General features: G+C 45.5%; 1 protein-coding gene and 1 long non-coding RNA gene across 2 annotated transcripts; both read right to left on the reverse strand.

The window, feature by feature from the left end:
- Positions 1–12,765: 12,765 nt before the first annotated feature.
- LOC135828574 (phosphatidylinositol 3,4,5-trisphosphate 3-phosphatase and dual-specificity protein phosphatase PTEN-like) lies at positions 12,766–14,888 on the reverse strand. Its single transcript, XM_065341010.1, has one exon. It carries the CDS (start codon positions 14,795–14,797, stop codon positions 13,448–13,450), a length of 1,350 nt encoding a protein of 449 aa, XP_065197082.1. The 5' UTR covers positions 14,798–14,888; the 3' UTR covers positions 12,766–13,447.
- An 8,515-nt stretch (positions 14,889–23,403) lies between these two features.
- On the reverse strand, positions 23,404–24,747 carry LOC135828188 (uncharacterized). The gene is made up of 2 exons (XR_010555584.1): positions 24,586–24,747; positions 23,404–23,955 (listed from the first exon to the last, which is right to left on the reverse strand). It is a non-coding gene; the product is annotated as an uncharacterized LOC135828188 (long non-coding RNA).
- Positions 24,748–25,671: the final 924 nt, after the last annotated feature.

The following is a 25,671-nucleotide window of genomic DNA, read 5'->3' on the forward strand; positions in this document are numbered from 1 at the left end:
GACACAGCAACGACATAGCTCGATTGCGACGTAGAGTCAACGTTTCGTCCCCGCTGGACTCATCAGGCAATTTCTTCTTGGATGTCTTCATACGGAGCTTGACTCGGGAGAATGAAGTCGAAGACACCACTGCAGCTGTACTTATGGTTGATAAATATGGTGGTAAAGATACACCTGGCAAGAAGAAGATTGCCTGATGAGTCCAGCGGGGACGAAACGTACGTCGCAATCGAGCTATGTCGTTGCTGTGTCATCATCTATGTGCCATGCGCTACTTGATGTACCAGCCTGCTATGCCGGATACCGCCATGCATCGACCAGGCGCCAGGTGCGAACTGATGGTGGTGGTGGTGAGAAGGAGAGCTCTGTGCCAGAACTTTGCAGCCTAGAGAGCGTGTGTGGGCAGGCGTGTGTTTACCGCCATATTCCCAGGTGTGTCTTTACCACCATATTTATCAACCATAAGTACAGCTGCAGTGGTGTCTTCGACTTCATTCTCCCGAATAACGCTAACGATCGATTTATTGGTTTTATCGATACTGACAATGGAGAAGGGCCTTGTCGAGTCAACTATCCAATCTATAACCAGTTCCGTGAGATGTCCCGCACGACTGGAGTTGCACGTTCGCATATTGGCCGCACCGCCAAAGAAGTGACGTTAGTTAGAGATCGGCTTCGTATCAGCACACGTTTGAACATCGATCCGTTTGTTTTCCGCTGAAACTGGTGGCTTTCCACCAACAGCAGCCGCATGTTGCTCCTTGTGAGCAGAGCTCAAGTGGGCAAGCAAATTCGTCGTTCCGCTCTGGCGGACAAACTCACGACTACACAGTTTACAACGAGCGGTCCGTCCTCTATCATCAAAATAGGCCCACACTGGAGACCTTTTACGCGGCTTACTTTCGCAGCTCTAATCATCGACATCTTCCAAACGTAAAACGAAACACTGTCCAACTTCTCTGTGAGCTCACTCCAACAACTGACGACTGTTGTAGCAAAACACCAAGAACAAAAGCCGATCGCCATTGCTGCATGCAACGAACCGATCAGCAAACATTTCGCCAATGTTGCAAGAACAGCGGCAAGTAAGTACGTCGTTACGTTAGTTGCAACACTTCCGGACTGCGCTGCGTGCAGTACATGATACAGTCATCATGGTCATGATTGTGTGTTGTGCAGTCCAGTCGGTCCGCGTTCCCGCGTGTAGGTAGAAGTGCATGCAAGTAGATCGTGTGTACCAGGTGTACGCGTGCTGCATGCAGATAGACTCGGATCGATCGGACACTGCACTCCGATCTTGAACCATGTGAACCCTGTGCATGTAGTGCGTACACTTGCATACAATAATCGTTAGAGATTGCTAACGATTATCGATTTCGCCCATAACGATTGATATCCGAGTTATCGACATAATCGTTTCAGCACTAGAACTTATAATTATATCCTTGTTATTCCTTCTTTTCCTCTTTCTCTTTCCCACGTTAAGGGTACCTAGGTAGAATCAATGACGCCCACAAAGATAGGTACTATTTTGTCGGAGAAGACCACAGGTCTTTGTGCGCGTCCCGCTGCATACAGGTGAAGAACAGATACCAAGAACCATCCCCTAAGAATCCTGCAGCGTTGCTGCCTCTTGCGTTATGCTATTTCGTTCTTCGGCAATGGTAGGAACGTGTCTTGTAGCTGAAAGGTTCATTCGAATCACTTTGCAATCTCCACACACCAGCCCTGTTGGTGGCATAATTACCGAGGCTTATATGTTTCGTTTACTGCAACCTGATGATGGCAATTTGCCGAAACGTCGAGAAAAAAGGATTCTGTGAAATGAGTTGTGTCTGTTGCATTGCCCAGGGAAAGAGTGTGTTTGCTCACCACTTCTCTTTTACGCTTCGATAATGTACATGTAGTTATAACTGTTCAAAGTAGCAGGAAACAAGGGTCCTTTGGCAGAGTTATTGAAGTCAACTTTTCAGCGGAATCTGTTCCCCATATAAATAGAATTGCAAACGTCCTCACCCACACTAATGTTTTCATCCGCAGCACTGATGTGTATTACCGCTATCTGTTTATTATGATGAAGTTTTGTTTCCCTGAAACGTGTAGTTATCCTCTCCAGTAGTCTCCAGTAGTCTCCCGTTCACTCTCATTAAAGGCCCTCGTTAAATTCCTGCTCTGTTGGTTCTGTTGGGTAGTCCTGTTAACAGCAAGAGTGTGGCTAAAGTCAGCAGTATGACACAGACCTACTGTCAAAATGCCGTGGTATAAATCAATGTTAGTACAAGTACGTGTGCATTTCGTAATGCCCATTGTGACGTCAGTAGAGAAGAGACAGTGATGCGGGTGATGGATACAGTAACACACATTGTGCGACCATGTAGTGCGCAAGGGATTTTGTTTCTACTGAAGCCACAGTCTACTCATAAGAAGACGGGAGAGATGTAGCAGGACAACAGAACAATGGGAAGAGTAGGGCTCCAAGAACGAACGTGTGCTGGTGAGGCAAACCAACAACAACGCCGACCTGTGGTCTCGGTGGTACCGCAAGCTTGCTCGCCATGAGCGTTAATGGGGAGAGGAGAGAAGACAAAATGGAGAGGGTATAGCAATGAAAACCTTAATGACTTGTTTACTTGTTCATGCACGTCCCCGGGGACTTGAGGGAAATCTCTTGTCCCATGTCACCCCTTGCCTTCTTGAGTGTAGCCACTTTTAGGCGAAAATATGGCACAAGCTGTGACAATCAGTGATCTGCGAAATATGCAGCTGTTTCGGATTTCGTGCATATCCACTTGGAAAGTGACAAGATCAACACTTTAAAACGTACTCATTGGTGCCAACTTTTTGACTCTTGATCCTTTCTGATGTGATGCAAGCGAGCAAGTTTATTGCACCTAACACGGTGGTGTAGATAGTACAGTGAAACCTGTGACTAACGACCACCCCTCGGGGCCAGAGGAAGCGGTCTTTAGCGGCAGGTGGTCCTTAGTTAGAGGTTTGCACCGCACAACCATAATGTGAGACCGTCTGTGCCTGGCGACGTGGTCGGTAGTGCCAGGCTGGTCGCTAGTCACAGTGGCCTTTAGTTGCAGGTTTTACTGTAGTACCAGGCTGGTCGCTAGTCACGGTGGTCTTTAGTTGCAGGTTTTACTGTAGTACCAGGCTGGTCGCTAGTCACGGTGGTCTTTAGTTACAGGTTTTACTGTAGTACCAGGCTGGTCGCTAGTCAAGGTGGTCTTTAGTTACAGGTTTTACTGTATACTATTGGGAAGCATTTGTATTTGCACAGCTACACGTAAAAATAATGATGTACATGTAAATTGTGGATGGGAGAGGATTTCGCGCATTGCTTTCGGCGCTGTAGACGTGCTCAGAACACCTGCTACACGCAATGATATACATGTACATCTAGGACCTCTCCCTTTCTTGTGAGCTATGAAGCCGAGACCTCTGGTCGGCGGAGCTTAATGGGCCCCACCACCATGCTCCATTATTCACCCCAGTGCCTGGAGATATGTGAATTTTGTAAAAAAAATGTACAGTTACATCCCTGCTCCTGGTAAGTCTTCCATCTTGCGATAACCATGATAACTGCTCGCATTATCGTGTTCACGTATTTCAATCCTTTTCTCTGTTGATCAATGTTTTTGCTCTGAAGTGCTTTTACCTTCTCTACAACTTACAAGTGTAGTGACATATCAGTAGGGGTAAATCTGGGACGACGTACTAAACACAGTAAGAGTGCGAAAGAGGTTGCGACATCGGCAGCGATTAGTGAAGAAAGTGTCTGCTCCAAACGTCAGAGCTCGCGCTTCATGCCGACTGACTTGGCATTTGACTGACTCACGACTGCGTCTGGAGCACCCGAGAAGCCCGTCGAACTTTCAAGAACGCACCACTCCTTGCTCAATAGACAATGTTTCGGGGAATTCACCCCTCATCAGTTGATCTTGAGTAGGCTATTGAAATTTCTGCTCCGAGAGCGCTGCATTATGTAGTGCTCTCCGAGCCAAAGCATCACTAGGGATACCAACTTACAGTGACGCTCCGCTTTACAGCGCAACAAAGGATTGGAGGTGAAGGCGTTGCGAATCGCAAATGGCCCTCTACGTCTGCTCTCACGACTCCATGTTCGACACTGACTCACGCTGCTGCGTGGTGCTCACGAGGTACATGTATTTGTTGCGGCGCTAGAAGCGGAGCGTCACAGTAAGTTGGTATCCCTAGTGATGTTTTGGCTCGGACAGCACTACATAATGCAGTGCTCTCCGAGCAGAAATTTCAACAGCCTACTCAAGATCAACTGATGTGGGGTGAATTCCCCGAAACATTGTGTATATTGAGCAGTGAGTGGTGCTTTCTTCCAGGTTTGCCGAGTGGAAGGTTAGGTTCGACGGGCTTCTCGTGTGCCAAGTCTGACGGCATGAAGCGCGAGCTCCGACGTTTGGAGCAGACACTTTCTTGACAGTAATAGTGATCAGTACGATGCGAGAGGTTTCTGGTTTCATGAATACCCACTTGACAAGCGATTACCACTAATGCAATCACTGTCACATCATAGCAGAAAAAGAAAGTGAGTGACATCGGTTAGGTCTCTAGAGAACAGGTGTTTAAATGAGACCTTTAGCGGAAATACATCGCCCGAACCTGCACCAATGGCGAGTCGATACTGTGCGCTACTGTGCGACATGTAGCTAAATTTCGGTCAGTAGCGAGCCAGTGTGACTGACATTCACACTGATCATGTACTGTTGATCTGAAATGTCCTTCTAGTGTCAATGTGCTTGGGATGGTTTAGAGAACGGTGTTGTTTAAGCGAGCTAAAATCGGCTTGACAACTTGCAGCTCGAAGGCAACATGTACAGTGATGTACATAAAACTTCAAACATCAAACAAGCATGTACATGTACATGTACATCCAACATCAAACAGTATAAATATGAGGATGAAAAAGTGTTTTTACTCCAAGTTCCACGCACTAAGCGATCATCCTCTTATTATTGTTTGAACTACATGACATGTAGCTCTGCCGTTCGGTATTGAGCACTCTATTGGACAGCCTGGAACCTCTCTGTTTTACATCCAACATCAAATTAATACGTTTGGGTTCGATCGGGTATTTAGGCCTGTTGCCAATGACGCAAGATTAGTGGAGCTCTCCAGGAGGACTAGATAAATCAGAGAAATGTCCTCTCCAGTAGTCTCCCGTTTACTCCCATTAAAGACGCTCGTTACATTCCTGCTCTGTTGGTTCTGTTGGTTCTGTTGGTTCTGTTGGGTAGTCCTGCTAATAGCAAGAGTGTGGCTAAGTCAGCAGTATGACACAGGCGTACGGTAAAAAATGCCGTGGTATAAATCAATGTCGATACGTGCGTCCTCACAATGCCCATATCAAGTCACTAGAGAATAGACAGTGATGCAGCATTGCAGGTAATGGATAAAGTAACACCAAGTGTACATGTACATGTACATGTACATGTACATACCCCATACACACTTGAGAGGAATCAAAAGCGTTTCTGCTGTACTAGCAACTCTGAGTTTCACGGCTTTAACCGATCATCAGACAGCAACTTGCTGTCCGTGAAACTCAGAGTTACAGCAGAAACGCTTTTGATTCCTCTCAAGTGTGTGTACTAGTACTATGCTCTGCATCTTGGTGTATTGAGCACTGTGACGAGCAATCACAACTCCCTTCGAGTTTACATACCACGTTATTACAAATAGCGGAGTCCTCCGGATCGATAGAGTGCTCAATGCGGAAGCAGAGCAGTAACACACGAGTCACAGAAAAAACACGCGTCTTGATTGTCGTAACTTAAAGTTTCATGCCATATAGCAATCTTCAGAAGATTGCTATATGGCATGAAACTTTACGTGGTTTTTCTGTGACTCGTGTACCACATAATTATGTAGTCTTGGCAACGCACACTGTGCGATCATGCAGTGTACAAGGGTATAGCAGTAATACCCCTTGATTACATTTTACTTGTTCATGCACTTCCCGGGGACTCGAGAGAGAGAAACCTATCGTCCCATGTCACCCCTTGCCTTCTTGACTGTAGCCACTTTTAGGGGGTACACATGGGACGAGATGGGCCATTCAGTGATCTGCGGATTATGCAGCTGTTTCGGGTTTCGTGCCTGTCCACTTGGCAAGTGACAAGATCAACACTTTAAAAACATACTCATCGGGGCTAAGTTTTTGAATCTAGATCCATCCTGATGTGATGCACGCGAGCTTTATTGCGCCTTACAGCAGGGTATTAGGAAATTAGGGACCACATGCCTCGTACTGCTCTTCTCTCTCCGAAACTCCACACTTGCAAGCCCAAGTTGGTTAGAGTATTGCTTGCGAATAGCAAGGTCCCTGGTTCGATTCCCTGTGGTTTGACTGATGATTATTTTCCCCACTATAAAATGTGTACAAAACGCCATCACACACCCTTACAGAACAGAACAACAAGGACAATCAAAACTTGTTTGCTGCGACTTGAAGTTTCATGCTCTAGCAATCATCAGGCAACATGAAGGTTGGGTGCCGAGCATGCCAGTATATATGCCAGGAGAAGGTATGAAAAGCTGTGAGAATGTAGGGGCTAGCGGTGTTATCTTAGGCAGGAGGCTGTGTGCAGAGTGTGTGGTTGTTGAAGGCAGGGGCTAGCAGTGCAATGTTAGCGCAGAATGTGTGGCTGGTGTGGGCAGGAGGTGGTGAGCAATGTGTGTCGATGTTCTAGGCAGGAGGATATAGTCTAGAGCTAGCAGTGTGATATTAGCGCAGTGTACATGTGCACACACTCTTATAATTATACGTGAAATACCTCTCCCTTTCATTTCTAATTTTACATACCTACTCGTTCTAAGCCTTCCAGTTTGCGATAATTTTATCGTGTTCACGTATTTTCTGTTCTTGTTTCTCTGTTGATCAGTCTTTTTCACTGCTCCGAAGTGCCCATTCTCTACAAGATTAGTGACATAGGGTAAAATCTGGGACAAGGTTAGACCATAATAATTATAGTGATCAGTACAATGTGGAGAGGTTTCTGGTTTCAAGAATACTCACTTGACAAGCGATTACCACTTATGCAATCAGTGTCACATCAGGACTGAACACACGTGCATGTGGTTTAAGGCCATCAACTGCAATTGACCTACTTGTCTTTGTACATACTAGTAGCAGTACTGTTCTTTCAATCAAATGAACCCCTCGCTCGATAGGCATATTGCCTTTGGGTCATTTCATAATCATAAAAATACTAATAATAATCTGGGCACGAGAGCACAATAAATACATGTACATGTAACTTGAGAACTAGGACTAGAGTAGACTAGAAAAAGAAACTGAGCGATATCGGTTAGGGCAAGTGCTCTTAAAGAGCAGGTGTTGCGCTCAAGTTTAGACCCGCACGCAAATACATGTATACATTGCCCGATTACAGAACAGAACAACCAGGACTTGTTTGCTGCTACTTCAAGTTTTATGCTCTCGCAATCATCAGGCAACACGATTATGCAACAATTGCGAATCTGTATTGTGAGCTACTGAAAATTGGAATGTAGCTACTGCTCGGTCAGTGGCGAGCCCGTGTGACATTTACGTGGAGCATGTACATGTACATGTACATGACTGTACTACTAATCTGAAAGGTCCTTCTACGTTCTAGTACTTCTTGGGGTGGTTTAGGGATACTAGTAGGGCTGAACGGATAATGCTCGAAAAGGTGGCAGATTCTGCTCGAAAAGCAGTGAAAATGGCACAACCATACAAACCTTATGGCGGGCAATTCCTCGAATTCTGCTCCATTTCTTTATCTACATGTACATACCAAACATGCATGAGACACCGCACAATTACCCGGCTACCTGAGTTTAAGCATGCATGTGTACCATACGCCTGTATGGAGTAGTTCGAGTTGCTGCTGATCGCTCTGCTCTCCCTCCCCGTGCAGTTCAGTAATCCTCCCGTAGTATCACAGATACATCGTAATCTCTCTCTCCCCCGTTCCGTTTACTCGCAGTTATTAGTATTCTATTCTCTTACTATGTGCTTCCATAGATTTTACTATGTTCTTCCAGAGCCACTTCTAGGCTAAGCCTTCGCCGTCATTTTATTGGGTCGTCATCCCGTTTGAATGTGCGAAGTGAAATAAAAACCAACCAACCAACCAACAAGACTTACCAGAAAAAGTACCGAATTCTGCCAATTGTTCTGCCGGCATTATCCGCATAATTATGCCTATTTTGAGAACGATGAGTGTATAACGAGCTATACTATAATGCACGTACCGGTACATATACTGTACACGTCGCTAGGCAGATAGTGGACTTGGCAACTTGTACCTCGACGGCAAAATACATACATTTAAAAGACACGAGAAAATGTGGGCACACGCTATGCGATCGAGTCCACCAACTAAACCAGTTTTTGAACAGTCAGACGTGCACAATCTAGCACGAAACTGACAAGGAGTACTGAGACATTCCACGGCATCAAAGTATGTTATTACAAATAGTTAGTTCATCATTGTCTTCAACTAAGTACAGTACTGTAGGATACTGGCGTTCGGTTTGTTACAATTCGTCCTCGCAAAGCAGCCCCTTCATATTTCCACCTCTGATAATATTGAGCCTCCCAAGTTGGGTGGTTGTTGCTTTGCGTTTTCGAATTGTGGTTTGACCGTTCTGTGTGGTCTTGCCGTTCCGTTATCGTACCGAGCAAGCATTCCATGACGCTTTGGAATCATGTGCAGCGTGTGCTCGGCTCGATGGGGCTTACATTCCCCACTTTGGAATCAGCATTAATATCCATGAACGTTCCAAGTTGGAATGCCGTTTGGTTAGCGCTATCGAGCAGTGCTCAAGTTGACTTTCATGAGTGTTTAATAAGACTGTTCAAAATCCGGTTTAGTTGGTGGACTCGACCCCATAACTTGTGCCCACACGCGCATGAGCAGTGCTGAAACCGAGACCCCTGGTCGGCTTAGCTGCTCTTGCCCCGCCTCCACTGTCTCGCCTGCCATCCCTATGTGCATCTCTGTGCGTTTTTGCCGGCGTTTGCATCATGATGGTTTGTGGTTATTTGTAAAACCATTTTCCATGTTACAATCTTTTCCTTGGCTCACCATCTGAGTTCTGAAAACTGCTTTAGGGCAGCTTTCTAAAAAGCGCTATTGGGGTCTAGTCTAGGCTCCGGCGGATTATTCCGCCGTACGTATTGGCATAATTTGGTGGTTGAAAATGTGGGGAATAACTAATTATTTGGCATCCTTTCGGAGGTAAGAACATAGCAGGTACCTACAAGATTGTACCACACATCTAGTACATGAACATGTACATGTATGTTGGCTACACAATTCTGGACAATGCACGTGATCAGTGCTGGTGGTCTGCATGGCGAAGGGTTCGGAGGTCATGCAGATAGTGCTTTCAATGAAAAGCAGGGTAGAAATCATGGCAATACATTAATGTATGCTCGAACTCATCTTCTTCAAAGTTCTTTCTCGCGTTGATACAGTACATTTAGCAGAAGATGCAAATGAATCAGCCTTGATCAGGTATCCCGGGGCGGACGAGACAGTGACGGGTAGTCCGCAAAACTCCGCTATTATGCATGTAACGAATTCATGACCTCTGGATTTTAGCAGCCATGACTGTGCAGGCTATGGATATTGCTCTAATAATTAAAAAAAGAACATGAGGTATAGTTGACGTTGGGTTATGATGGAAGGAGAGGAGGATATATGGGAGAGGTGAGCTGATTATTCGCAGGGCGAGCGTGACATCGGTTGGACGAGTATAACGATTACGAAGACAGTGGAACATGATCATTTTCAAAAGTACATGTAACTCAAACTATTTTGGCAATGAACAAATCTGTTTACAAAAGAAGAAAAAAAGAGAGGTCAACTATTATGTGAATACAATAACTAGTGTTTTCTCTTTTCTATACGTACATATATGGAAATGGCTTACTGGGGAGGTCCCAGCACTGGATGTTGTATCAAAGGTACGACCTCGTAGCACGCCCTAAACCTAAAAAAAATTAAAAAATTGACTTGGGTCTGTGGGAGTGAGTGAGAGAACGCCCACTCCTGCCGTTGTGACAGATTCCAGGGCCACGTTGAAGGGCCCTATCTCACCACCCATGGCTGCTTCTGGACTTTTTTTAGGTTTGGATCCCGCGCACGGACAGAATGGGCAAGAAAATGTGAAAAAATTGTAAATGCATTTTTTTGGCTCCTGGGTGGCTCGCACACCGTGGCACTATGCCGGAATTTTGAGTTTTTCCGGCCTGGAAAGCCTGTCAGTGAGGCGCAAGAACTTTTAAAATCATGTCCAGACGGCCAGAATAGTGGCAGGAGTTTGTGGTGATAATTTCACTCAAATCCATTGAGAGACACCAAAGTCACGGTCCATTGAATGCCATATGAAATGTACGACCAGGCTGCTACCTTAATCATTCGACATGAACACTTTTTGAGGACTATGAGGAGCCCTGCTCTGGCTCTGGAGTCTGGACAACGAATGGTCACTGGCTGCAGCCAGTCCAGGTGATGACAGTCCAGATCACAACATTTAAAGCGTTTCCTCTCTCTCAATACAATGCAATGTACATGTACAGTAATGGCGACTGAAATCCGACCCCCTGAGCGCTGAGTTCACATTCTAGCGGTCTCTGTTTCGTAGTTTTACCATCCCGTGTTCGGTCTTTGCGATGTGAGCGCACCGCTCAGGGGGTCGGATTTCAGTTGCCAGTCATTGTACATGCACGTGGCACGTTTCTGAACCTGCCATCACAACTAGTCGCAAGAGAAAGCGTCGTCAGGTTGGCGACATTCCGACAGAACTCTTCATGTGAACAACCCAGACACAGACTACTTCCTAACCTCGGTCACTCCTGCCTTGTGTCGCTCTCTTCCCCCCCCCCCCCCCAGAGCCAAACATAGCATAATCCATGCATCACAGTTGACATGATCCTAGAGTGTTCCTGTACGCACCCGCAGAAAGAGTGCACAGACCCTGGATTAGGGAGGATTGTAAGGAAGAAAGAGGAAGAGAGAGAGAGAGAGAGAGAGAGAGAGAGAGATCAGATTAGCACTGCATCATGCGACAAAAGGATGGCCCTTGGGAAGACGATAATGAGATGAATGGCGTAGGTATTGGTGTGATAAAAAACAATGACATGTGATTTTTTACTGGGAACACAACCCTACAAAGAGACATGTGGAGACAAACACAAAACAACACACAGGGGATGCGGGGACGACGTGCCGATGTACATGGAGCAACTCGACCGACCAGAGGTCTGGGCGTTTGCGTTTAGCCCTTTCCCAAACGTGCTCAAAATATGCGCGTTCCTCAAAATATGCTGAAAAAGTGCTCTTTTTTCAGTGAAAACAGGCAAAAGTACTCTTTTTCCAGTGAAGGATAGCCATGATACATGTTCAGATATGAACCCAAGCTGAGAAATGAATACGCGCTGTTCTATTTATGGGTCCACGAGAGGCAAAACAGGAAGTAAAGTTCAAAAAACCAACTTTTTGCAGCATTCTGTACACCGGGTACAAGCTTCACCAACTTGATGCCCCCCCCCCCCCCCCCCGAAAATGCGGCGTGCCAAGGCCCATCCACATCGAGCTCTCGGAAACTGTGCTCAAAAAGAGCGATATTCACCAAAACCCAATAAAGGGTGAAAGAAACGGGCTTTTCCAAAAGGGGCCAAAAAGGGCGCAAAAGGGTGAGCACCTTTGGGACAGGCAGGCACAGTGGGTTGGTCAAAGACCATGATTGAGATACGAGAGGTACCTGGTTCAAGTCCTGCCTGGGAGCGGTTTTTCCAGCCGTGCTGCTACCCACAGTCAACTGGGAACTTGTGACCAGGCACAAGGGGTACATGGATGCAGCTAAAGGGGTCGCTTTAGGCACTTGTGCCAGTGGTTGTGAGACTTACCCACTCACCCCCACCGTTAGGCGATGCATCTGCTGCTAGGGTTTATCGGGTGTTAGCGGCCGTCGTGAGTTCCCTTCGGGAACGGATACGATAATTTACTTTTACTTACTTACCTTTGGGACAGGGCTATTTGCGTTGCAACCTGACATCGAAAAAGGGGGGGGGAGAGTTGCAGGGTCAAGTAGCAAAAATAATAATTTGGTGCGAGAACGCGGCGCTAATAATGCACCAAATAATAATTATAGACACATGCAAAAACTAAACCCTAAACCGGAAGGGAAAAAGATTGAAACGAACACTTGTATAGCAAAGCTATGCATGCATAAAAAATATCAAAAATACAAAGCTATGCATGCATGGTAGGTACATAAGAATTCTGATGAAGCTCCAAGAAGTGGAGAACCAGAACAACCAATAAAATCCATAGCAGACCAATGTTACGCAAGAGGTGCACAAATTAAAGCAAAATATAATAGGGCTGTTTCGTTGTTGAGAAGAAGTAGCGACGACCCGGCCATTATGGAATCCAATACACCACACCACCACATTGCGCTCTTGGCTAACCCAAACTCTGCACTCACATCACCCCATATCAATCCAACGTTATACACCGGAATTGTCCTCGCTGTGGTGATGGTGATGTGAGTGCAGAGTTTCGTGGTAAAACCCCGGCAATCATCAGACAACAAAACAATGCTACAGTACTGCTCACTGACATCCGATCGCGTGAAGCAAGTTTGTAGTTTGCGCCCTGTACCAATTCACATCCCGATGTACGCACGGCCACAGCTGGGGTGTGACAGCGGATACAAAGAAAGTTGATAAGCAACGGGCTTGTAGTTTTTTTGTCTCTCAGTAAACGAAAATTTAATAGACAATAGTAGTTGGAGCAGTAGTAACAGTAGAGCATAGACAGTCACACACGACAGAAACAAACAGACAATAGGATGGTACAGGGATCCAGTGTGTGTCAAGTACACCACAGTGAGGAGAGGAGAGAAAAGCACAGTTATAGAACAATTCTGAACATGGAATGCTTTCTTAAACAGAGCTACGACAGATGGCAGTCCCATTTGTTTTCAGGCGACACCTCAAATAACCAACATTCAATACTCAGGCAACGAACGAACAAACAAAAGAATTAACACATTAAGACAATATTACGCCGGAGGGGAGTAAATGAAATGCCACAGTTCAATATTATGAACTAAAAACAAGACTATGAATGAGAAACCGGTCCCGGACACAAACTGTGTGCAGCAGTTCAGTTCAACTGAGACCATTTCTGAAAGCAAGGGAAATGTAATATGAATGGGACACGTGCAGGAGTCCGCTGTAATTGTGTCTGCATGTTATCTTCGTGTAAGCAAAGAATAGCCGGGCTTGATGGGGCATACATGATGCCAAAATATGAGCTGTGAGGTGAATGTGTCATGCTGATGCTTGATGATGATGCACGTGCTGTTGTTTGGTGACTGGATCGGTCTTCCTCTAATCCCCTTAATCTTCAGGATCTGTGTCGGAGTAGTTGAAGTTGTCGTCATCAGACCTGCTGGTGTCCACATCGTGCCCTCCATGGTCGCTATCCGAATTCTGCCGGCTACCAACGACGGAGAACACAACATGGACCTTGAACCCGTTAGGATAATGACGCTTGTCCTTGTTAGCCTTGTCCAGGTTGCCTTGCTGCATGCATACAATACGTGTACCGGGCTCTCCGTAGTACGGTGAAGGTGTTGTAGATCTACTTGCACCAATCTCACTATGGACGCTCGCCGCAGACCCGGGGGCAGGTGCAACAACTGGTGGCGTTGCTGCTTCTGCTGCTGCTGCTGCTGCTCCAGGCTGTTCAGCAGATGACGCTGTATTCGAGCCCAATACACTCTGCCTGCGATCAAATGGGTGGATACGGCCTCCCACACTAGTATTCCTTTCAGATGACTGAACGCCACTACGACTGGATGTGCTATCCCAGTCGTCGACTAAGCAACCGTGGCTCACGAAGAATGTATTTAGCCAGAAGTGGAACATTTTCTCCTTCCTGAATTTAGTACGATGGAAAAATTCTATTTTGATATCGCCGCAGACCAGTACTGGAGACAATGGCATGTCCACACAGTTGCCTTGCCCATGTCGTTTCGCGTTATAAACTGTTGACTCACCTATCTTTAGGTTCCGTTGCGTCACCGTAAAATACATTGGGCAGTCATTGCTAAATCGAGGAATGCCTTCAATAATAATAGACTTCAACAGTAGATTGGTCGGTGAGTAGACAAGACGTTTCTTGACAAGGAAACCATAGTAGTGCACATACCGCCATTGGCTAGGAATGGTCACTCCCTTTCCATTATCGGTACGCTGTTCACCATAGAGCTCAAGAGTCTCGCGGATGGTCGAGAACTCAAAATTGCTAACGTCAGTAATATGCAGCAGGTACGCACAAATCATGACTCCTGTCCGACCTTTGCCAGCCTTGCAATGGATTGCGACTGTATTCTCTCCCGACAGCCTCAGGAAATCGTGCACATCCTTGCAGAAATCCTCAATCGTCTCAAACGGCGGTGCGTTATGGTCATCAAATGGGAAACTAGCAACTCTTCCATGGAACTTGTTGTGATCGTACGATCTCTCGGAGCACAAGTTATATACTCTGTAGTGGTCAGCATGCTTCACTTGCAAGAACCGAACTACTTCATCCATATGGTTCCTGTAAACGCCTTCGATTTTCTCCGCCGGAAAGCCCATTGCGATAATCCACGGCGTAATGTAGCTGAGGTCCAAGTCGAATCCATCTTCAACGAACCGCCGTTTTTTCTTGGACACAGCGTGTTTGAGTCTGTTTCCAATCATCTTCTGTGCGACGTTGACACGAGCTGTTGGCTACCTAGCCCAAATCAACTGCAGTACGAGGTTTGACGACTGCACCTAGGACTACAGCGTTTTGAGCTTCCTCAGGAAAGAATATTTCGCAGCTTTTTTTGCCAGATTCAGGGCTGAAAACATAATAATGGGATGTGAAGGGGTGTTGGATATTGGTATCACTTATTGGTGAAAAATCGCATCTGCAATGTGCTAAGATTTCGCACTGAATCACTTCGTCCTTAGAATTTCAGCTATCTGAGCATCCTGAAAGTACATACACGTGATCGTAGTTATCACGTTGGCGTATCGCTAAATCATTTTATCCCTTCAGAAGGTGTGCATAATCAGACTCTGGTGGAGAGCCAGTTACGTGTAGAGCGTCAGTGCGGTTGGTCAGTGTCGTGCAATGTTATCGCACGAGCTGCTCGTAAAGTCACTGGTCTTCGGTCCTCTTTCCTTCAGCAGGTGTAAATATTTGCACTATGCAGCCTTACGTCTGTGCATGTGTTGTCTACTATAGTCGCAATACTTCCCAGTATCACATCAGTCAGTATTGTTTGTTGGACAGGGTCAGCGATGAAAATGTTACTTCGTCGAAATGTACTCGCCGAATGTGTCAGGCCGTGAAAAAATCACGCTATGAAACTGCACAGTCGCGAATTGTCACTCCATGAAATGACCACCTTGAAATATCTCGCGCCGAAAATAATGTCACTCGCCTAACTGACCGCATACTAATGTAGACGTACGAGGTAGTGTACTGTGTAGTCTGCACACATGGTTAGCATTTTACCGTTCACGCTATTTTCGATGGTCGGCCTGCACCGTTTTTTGCGTGTGTATAACATGGCATTTTACAGTCCGCGCGCTAGATCCAACGGCCTTCGTACCCCAAACCCAAAATACCGTCGGTTTGGTACCGTTTCGACGATAGAAAGCTCTGTTTAGCGGAAGAACGAAACGGTAAGATTCCAACTAGGGTTACGTCGCAAGTCGATCGTTGCGTAAGGAGTCAGAACTCAGAAGCCAAACTGCTAACCGTGTCTCGAAAACACATCAAAAACAGTAGATTTACAGTCCCTTAATTGGTTTAAAGTCCGGTGGGACCATCCGAAGCTGCGTTCGTCTTCTCCTACATTGTAGTTAGGTCTACCCTATTCCTAAATCCCCCGTTCTTTTCCTCCTACTCCACGTGTCTCCAATTGCCTCCCAGTGTTAGACAAGCTCCAGAAATGCCCAAATTCCATACCCTCGTCAGACAGCACTTCAGTATCTCCCAGGAAACAAAATCACAGTCACCACTTCCGCTGCATACATTTTCATTTTCTTTTTCTCTTCTTCCGTGGTTGGTCTCACCCTCTCCTCCAATCAATTGGCAGTCTTGACATGCCACGAGGTGCAGGAATAAATAAATAAATCATTAAAATAATAGGCTACATGTCGCCCTCGCCGACCGTCGAAAGTAGCGTGAACGGTAAAAATGCCAACCATGTCTATGTCATGTACTCGGATCAGGGGAAGCTTGAACTGCCTGAAGCGCGCGAGAAGCCGCATAGCAGAGTGGATGTAGCTACATGTACATGTACATGTACACGCGTAGACCCTCTACAATGGCTTCTACACTACAGACTACACCATTTCATGTAAGGTCACCCAGAATTAATTCGTTGTCTCGGGTCACGGGTCACCCGGCCGATCGTCTTTTTTCACTAGACCCCAAAATACTTTTTTTTATTGTGCATGCAAATGTACATCCTAATAAAGACACATAAGTGGGTATACCCAGGTTTCAACAGTGCTCAACACCACAGGGGCGGAGCGTAACCACAAAGGTCAAAAAGAATGGTTTCACCAATTATAGAAACATACGTTGTAACGCTGCGTTTCATGCACGTAGCTAAATGCTAAGGCAATCATCAGACAACTAATGCTTTTGTCGCGGGATAGCTTGTTCTTATTGTGGGGGATACGCATGGGCATGTAGAGGAGGTGTGAGCTATCAATGCAGGGCATGCATGGGAAGAGCGAGTGATAATAATAAAGATATGATTAGGCCACACTGAAGAAGGTCTGTGGTTCGACTAACCCGACCGACCGTACATTTTTCAGCCCGACCGTAACTTTTTTTCGGCGGGCTGTCGTGTGACTGACGTACGTGGACTGAACACGTCCACGTCTACGTGCTGTGCAGCGTGAGTCTGCGGACGCAGGCGGCTCCTTTGGCTTTTGGACTTGACTTGTAGTTGTACTGCAGTGCAGTGCAGTGAGTGGTACGACTGCTGCCTTGTGCTGGTAGTAGAGTCTACTCGATACGACCACCGGAAGACTGGCGAGACTTATTTTGAAGTGACCGTCCGGTTGAGAGTGATTGCCTCGTTCCAGATTAAGGACGGCCTTCTGTTTTGGGATGAAGGACAGACGAGATTGCACTTTCCTCGTGTATTGGGAACGATATTTCACCTGTACCGGTAAGTTGCTGCTCCATGTGTGCAAGCACAGGAAGCGTCGATGGAAAAAGCCCATGTATTCGTGCACGCCGACACCAATACATGTACCGGTACATTGTACAATTTGTACTTCGAAGTAGTTCCCGAACTTACTTTCAACTCGCATCGTTCTTCATTTGCTTGATGATTTGGACAGTCAGAGTCACCGCTTGTTATTCTCTTCTCGTTCCAGAGCTACACAATGTTTCAAAGTATTAGCCAGTGATCCCTTTATACAACATGTATGCATGGCATAACACTGCGTAATAATGCCGATGTACTGGGTGTCTAAAGGCAGTACAGTGTATTTAAATGTACTAAAAAATATATTAAAAAAAAAATCCGCCCGCCCGCCCGTAAACAAAATGTCCATGTTAGTCGAACCACACACCTTCTTTAGTTTGGCCTTATTATTATTTTAATATGGCAATAAGTAGGACGAGCTGAAGCGACATGTGGACTACTTTATTGACAATGTAAGCGATGGAGACGATGCAAGAAACAACCTAAAGGGTAAGGAAAAATACATTGTAAGAAGAAAAGGCAATGGAAAAAAAGAAAGATGATTCGAACAAGTTTTCTTACAACACTCTTCAGGAATCACCGTTGTACTAAAGAACAAAATGAGAACAGAGGAAATAAAATTATAGCAATCAAGGTAGGGTAACACGATACAATGACAGCACTGGAATATCGAGGTGCGATTTCTCACAAAAGTGTGCAGAAAACAAGGGTATACAAGTAAGAACTAAGCGTGACAAGTGTGTATCAGCAACAAAAACAAAAAAAGTGAGAACGAATGATAATAATAACAATAATAAACAAGAACGTGACAAAACACATTTAGGCACAAGTGGCAACAACGTTGCCACACTACACAAAAGAACATTATTTGAACAATTTTAGGGTAATAACACTATCTTTCTGGACACACAAATTCGGCTTATGAATGCGCTGACAAACAGCTTCCAAAACTTGTAACTGCAAAGGATAACCATTACGAGCACGGCACAAAACAGAAACACAGGAATCAGAATAAGTACGACAACAGTCAGTACTAGAAACCAAATGATTGTATACTGAAGACTTGTTATTACGAGACGGACGCACACAATCTCGACTCACGCGCACGCCCTCACACTCACTCTCACCCTCACTCAGCTCACCTTCCCCTCACTGTCCGAATCAGAACCTGCTCCGTCATCCACAGCGGTTTGTCTCTCCTCCTCACTTGCATCGTCTTGCGTCTCACCTTCACCACTCACGCCAACCGTGAATGTCGTTGCCTTCATGTCAGTCGTCGTCTTTTCCGATTGTTTCCTTTGTATTTTTACCGTGAATTCATAGGTCCGGTTGTAATCTGCTGTAGATCTCCGCGGTCTGTCATTTGCTGCTTTGTTTTGTGGATTAGTTGTTGTTGTTGTTGGATGTGAACCTGGTGTTGTTGTTGGATGTGAAGCTGGTGTTGTTGTTGCAGCCATTGTTGTTGGTCTTTCTGTTGAATCCAGCTCTGGTTCCGGTGGGACAAATCGACCGCCACGGGTGCTCCCCACCAACACAAACCTCGAAGGAGGAGGGTCAGGGGGAGGCAGAGCTGCTGTCACCACTCGAGGCACAGCCTCATGCAAAGCACCCAGAGGCACAGACTTAGGCACACCCGAGGGCTGCACCAATGGCGGTTCCGCACGCACCTCCAAAGAGCTGCCAAGCTCAAGCCCGTCCAACACAGATGTCAGAGGGGGAACGGCAGACAGCGGCAGGGAACTATCCTGCCGTGTAGGTGATGGGTTTTTTCCTAGGGCTCCCGCGTTTGGGCCTCTCAGATTGCGCACTGGGTGGAAGGATGTGAAGTGGAGTGTGTTGTTTGATACGTGCGTTCAGGTGCTGAACAGTCCTACCAACATACCGACTAGCACAATGTCGGCATTCGAAGTTGTAGATAACATGACTGAGGTGGAGGGTTGGTAGGACGTCCTTCCGCACCGTGAACGCACGCATTGTTGTGAAGACTGGCACAAAATGTACTGCATAATAAGTACGACGGACGGTAGACTTGACTTCGTGACACACTTTGATTGATTTTTGCTCCTTCCATGGCAAACATAGATAGACGGGACAGCGAGGTGGACCAATCAGCACCGATTTCGGTTTCTGCTCCATGGACAGAAACTTACGCAACAAGAATTCCGGATAGCCATTCTTCAAGAAAACAGATCGAAGAAAGTCGAGCTCGGCCTGCAGCTTACTGGGCGAACAAATACGCTTCGCACGGTCAACGAGGTTACGAACTAAGTTGACCTTGTATTGGGACGAACAATATGAATCGAAGGCAATGTACTGACCGGTGAACATAGGCTTGCGATACACAGAAGTCAACATTTCACAGCCAGTCTTCTCTACAAGCACGTCTAGAAATGACAACTTACTAGACTGCTCGTGCTCACAAGTAAAGCGGAGGGAAGGATGTAGGCTGTTGAGCACATCGAGAAACAATTCACTGCTCTCAACACTGTCAAAATGCGTGAACGAATCGTCAACAAAACGCACGTAGAACGCGGTCCAAAGCGACTCATCAATCTTGCACTCACAATAACCAACGAATATACTGGCGAGGACGGGACCAAGAGGAGATCCCATCGCCACACCATCCACTTGCTTGTACATCACATCGTTGAACGAAAATTCGACACCAGTTGTAACTGACAGCATCAAATGACGAAACGCCGCTTCCGATACCCATGGAGTATCAACATCATCGTTACGGTACAATACATCCATACAGATGTCAACAGTCTCATCGATAGGAGCATTCGTAAAGAGACTTACAACATCGAAGGAACACATGTGTGCATTGAGAGGGACCGAGGAACAACCATGGCTGCAACAACAACACCAGCTTCACATCCAACAACAACACCAGGTTCACATCCAACAGCAACAACAACTAATCCACAAAACAAAGCAGCAAATGACAGACCACGGAGATCTACAGCAGATTACAACCGGACCTATGAATTCACGGTAAAAATACAAAGGAAACAATCGGAAAGGACGACGACTGACATGAAGGCAACGGCATTCACGGTTGGCGTGGGTGGTGAAGGTGAGACGCAAGACGATGCAAGTGAGGAGGAGAGACAAACCGCTGTGGATGACGGAGCAGGTTCTGATTCGGACAGTGAGGGGGAAGGTGAGCTGAGTGAGGGTGAGAGTGAGTGTGAGGGCGTGCGCGTGAGTCGAGATTGTGTGCGTCCGTCTCGTAATAACAAGTCTTCAGTATACAGTATAATTGTCTTTCTTTATTATTTTCGAGCTGGGAATGTGAACATAGTAAAAAAAAAAAAAAAAAAAAAAAAAAAAAAAAAATACAATCATTTGGCTTCTAGTACTGACTGTTGTCGTACTTATTCTGATTCCTGTTTTTCTGTTTTGTGCCGTGCTCGTCATGGTTATCTTTTGCAGTTACAAGTTTTGGAAGCTGTTTGTCAGTGCATTCATAAGCCGAATTTGTGTGTCCAGAAAGATAGTGTTATTACCCTAAAATTGTTCAAATAATGTTCTTTTGTGTAGTGTGGCAACGTTGTTGCCACTTGTGCCTAAATGTGTTTTGTCACGTTCTTGTTTATTATTGTTATTATTATCATTCCGAAGTAGTGGTTGCGACTTCGGCGATGATTTGTAAGAAAGGTTTGCTCCCCACACCGGAGCTCGCGCTATTCCGCCGACTTTACTTGACACTTGACTGACTCACGACTGGCATCCAGAGCACACGAGAAGTCCATCGAACCTTCGACTCGGCAAACCTGCAAGAAAGCACCACTCCCTGCTCAATACACAGTGTTTCGGGGAATTCACCCCTCATCAGTTGAGCTTGAGTAGGCTGAGGAAGATTGTGCCTGAAGAGCACCACTTATATAGTGCTCTCCAGGCACAAACATCACCAGGGATACAAACTTACAGAGACGCTCCGCTTCTAGCGCGATAAACACCTCGTGAACACCAGATAGCAGCGTGAGTCAGTGTCGCTCCTGGACGGTGAGACAGACGTCGAGGACCCTCGGTCATTCGCAACGCTGTCACCTCCAAACCAACTAGTCGCAAGCCCGCGCTGGGCACAACAGTACGAAGTAGTGGTTGCGACTTCGGCGATGATTTGTAAGAAAGGTTTACAAATCATCGCCGAAGTCGCAACCACTACTTCGTACTGTTGTGCCCAGCGCGGGCTTGCGACTAGTTGGTTTGGAGGTGACAGCGTTGCGAATGACCGAGGGTCCTCGAAGTCAGTCTCACCGTCCAGGAGCGACACTGACTCACGCTGCTATCTGGTGTTCACGAGGTGTTTATCGCGCTAGAAGCGGAGCGTCTCTGTAAGTTTGTATCCCTGGTGATGTTTGTGCCTGGAGAGCACTATATAAGTGGTGCTCTTCAGGCACAATATTCCTCAGCCTACTCAAGCTCAACTGATGAGGGGTGAATTCCCCGAAACACTGTGTATTGAGCAGGGAGTGGTGCTTTCTTGCAGGTTTGCCGAGTCGAAGGTTCGATGGACTTCTCGTGTGCTCTGGATGCCAGTCGTGAGTCAGTCAAGTGTCAAGTAAAGTCAGCGGAATAGCGCGAGCTCCGGTGTGGGGAGCAAACCTTTCTTACATTATTATCATTCGTTCTCACTTTTTTTGTTTTTGTTGCTGATACACACTTGTTACGCTTAGTTCTTACTTGTATACCCTTGTTTTCTGCACACTTTTGTGAGAAATCGCACCTCGATATTCCAGTGCTGTCATTGTATCGTGTTACCCTACCTTGATTGCTATATTATTTCCTTTGTTCTCATTTTGTTCTTTAGTACAACGGTGATTCCTGAAGAGTGTTGTACGAAAACTTGTTCGAATCATCTTTCTTTTTTTTCCATTGCCTTTTTCTTCTTACATGTATGTTTTCCTTACCCTTAAGGTTGTTTCTTGCATCGTCTCCATCGCTTACATTGTCAATAAAGTAGTCCACATGTCGCCTCAGCTCGTCCTACTTATTGCCATATTAAAATTATTGTCTCCTCATCGAATTTTTAAATTATTATTATTATTATTATTCAAAGGATCAGCCGGGGAAGTGAACTACCTGAGAAGAGAAAAAAACGCCAGACCCACCAGGACTCGAACCTGGGACCCTGCTTGTCATGCGCAATGCTCTAACCACTGAGCTATGGGACCAGGCTGAACCTAGAAGGCGCTGACAAGTTTTTCACTTTATTTTTTTTCTCTTCTCAGGTAGTTCACTTCCCCAACTGATCCTTTGAATTTGAAGTTCTCCCAATCCTTTCCAAATTATTATTATTATTATTATTGTGGAAGAGAAAAAGACATATGGATACGAGTTAAAGGGAAACTGAACGCCAAAAATAAGTATGGCTTATCCGAAGGAGAATTGGGCACTGATTCCGATGAGCTATGTCTCGAGCCGATCAGAGAAGAGGAACTGTGTCAAATTTCATAAATAACACCTCCCATATTTGGAAATTGGCCTTGATGACGTGCGTACTGCTTAGCTGTCACCATGCTGTGTATGTTCAGCAGTGTAATTGAATGGAAAAAAACAATTACTTTGGTGTTTTGCAGCTCTGTTTCGTTCCCTGACGGTAACCAAATCTAGATGTAGGAATCTGTTGAGCAGGAGAGTGACACATGTCTTCCCGAAGGCTGTCCAGGCTGCAGTGGTGATGAAAAAGACACGATCATCACCCCGAGATCGATCGTAGCGAATTGGAAAACTCATGGTGAATTTGCTTCCACTCCAAGGCAATGTCGAGGTATGAAGGGTGCTTGTACTGCCTTCCAAAGTGAAGAGGAGATGAACATTGCTTTGCATAGCTGATGTTCTATGCCAACTTACCTACTCTTGCTGGTACCGTAGTGGCATATTGCAAATTTCGTGGACGAACAACTCTAGTCTCTAGTGGCTAGTGAGCAACACTAACAGGTGAGATTTTTCAATTCGACAAAAAATTTTTTTTTGAGAATTGACAGTGGCAGTCATTAGACTCAGTAGGTGTCTCTCTGCTGCTTCTTTTCCTTCATCGGTAGAGTTGTGCTTGAAGTAAAAATAAATAGAAAATGTGGAACAAAAATCTGATCATGTAATTCGAATTTGAACTTCAAAGTATGTGTACATCAAATCACAAAAATGACTGTCAAGGTGGTGCTGTGCATTGAAAAAGACTGGGAGCTGGCAGCAATGGAAAGGGTAGAAACGAAACCAGTAATGCAGAGTATTCATAAGGTAGAGGGAGATGAAAACGGGAGAGGAGTAGTGAGCACTTCAGTTTGAAGTAGTGTCAATAGACAGCATCGTGTTGCATACGTTGTGAATATTGTGTGAATCTAATAATTGTCACGAAATTGATATCCAAAATTATTATCCCCTGAGTAGTATTATGGTGTTCTCCTGTGTTTACATGCAGAGCCTTGACGTTGCTGGACGAGCGACAATATAAATTACATAAACATGTAGCTCGTGATGTGGGATGACTGCCGTATCGCATTGCCAACGCAAACCCATCCTGTGTCAGTGCAGCCATCCAGCAACTTGAACTCCCCGGACCAGATGCCGCTGCAGCTGAACACCATGCCGATGGAAAGCCAGGAGTTGATAGCGAAGCATTCTGGTCTGCACAGTACAAGGCAAAGAACAATTATGAATTATAATGCATTGTAATCTTTCCCACACTTCTTTGTAAAAACAAACAAACAGTGCCATTATCACAAAACTTGATCAAGCATCTTGATGGAGGTATTTTCCATTGTGCTGGCTCAGCATCAAGACCATGTACACTTACACGTATCTTGTGTGTGTGTGTTCGTGCGTGTGTGTTTGTGTATCTGTATGTGCACACGTGTGTGTGGGGGGGGGGGCACGCACATGTGTATGGATGTGCGCGCTGCATGCGTGTGTCTGTGGGATGGGGTGGGGGTGCACGCACATGTGTACATGTGGGTGCGCAATACAGCATGTGTGTATGTGTTCGTTGAACACAGGGTGTACTCCTGATTACATAAACTTCGTGATCATTGTGATTTCATGTGCTTTGAAGTTGAACTTCGCAATACATGTACTGATGCTTGATTAGATTTATGTTCCACATGTTCTATTTATTTTATTTTACTTCAAGTACTTGTACTATTCAAGCACAACCCTACCAATGAAGAGAAAGAAGCAGCCAAGACACCTACTGAGTCTAATGACTGCCACTGGCAGTTCTCAAACAAAAACAATTTTTGTCGAATTGAAACATCTCACCTGTTAGTGTTGCTCACTAGCCACTAGTGACTAGAGTTGTTCGTCCACGAAATTTGCAATATACCACTACGGTACCAGCAAGAGTAGGTAAGTTGGCATAGAACATCAGCTATGCAAAGCCATGTTCATCTCCTCTTCACTTTGGAAGGCAGTACAAGCACCCTTCATACCTCGACATTGCCTTGGAGTGGAAGCAAATTCACCATGAGTTTTCCAATTCGCTACGATCGATCTCGGGGTGATGATCGTGTCTTCTTCATCACCACTGCAGCCTGGACAGCCTTCGGGAAGACATGTGTCACTCTCCTGCTCAACAGATTCCTACATCTAGATTTGGTTACCGTCAGGGAACGAAACAGAGCTGCAAAACACCAAAGTAATTGTTTTCTTCCATTCAATTACACTGCTGAACATGCACAGCATGGTGACAGCTAAGCAGTACGCACGTCATCAAGGCCAATTTCCAAATATGGGAGGTGTTATTTATGAAATTTGACACAGTTCCTCTTCTCTGATCGGCTCGAGACATAGCTCATCGGAATCAGTGCCCAATTCTCCTTCGGATAAGCCATACTTATTTTTGGCGTTCAGTTTCCCTTTAAGAGTAACTCTCCATCACTGTAACATGATACTATATACAGTCAGAAAGTGCAATAACTAGGCACAGAACTGACAGAGTACTGAAACATTCGACGTCCTAACACCTAGCTTCAACACATCTCCGTAGCGCTAACCGACAGCCTTCCAACTTGGAATTATTATGGGGTGGCTTTATTGGTTTTGGTTTTGTGTTTGTATTATGCAGCATCCCGGGTCATTTAAGACCATGGGGAGTACTGCTGTTGTATGTGAAGAGAATATAATAAGGGAGACTGAGAAAAAAGAAAGAAAAAAGAGAGAAATACTGTGAACAGCAAATCTACAATGATGCATGTACAATCTATTATACAACTAATCTGCGAGAATGAGACTTAACACAAGCAGGACCAGTAATAGCAAGAGAGCTAAATCAGAAAACAAAATCCGTTGAAAAGTAACTGTCATCAAATCTGAAATCGAGCCCTTCAGCGACACAATAGCACTGAA

The sequence above is a fragment of the Sycon ciliatum genome, chromosome 12, assembly GCF_964019385.1.
Source record: "Sycon ciliatum chromosome 12, ocSycCili1.1, whole genome shotgun sequence".
Lineage (NCBI taxonomy): Eukaryota > Metazoa > Porifera > Calcarea > Leucosolenida > Sycettidae > Sycon > Sycon ciliatum.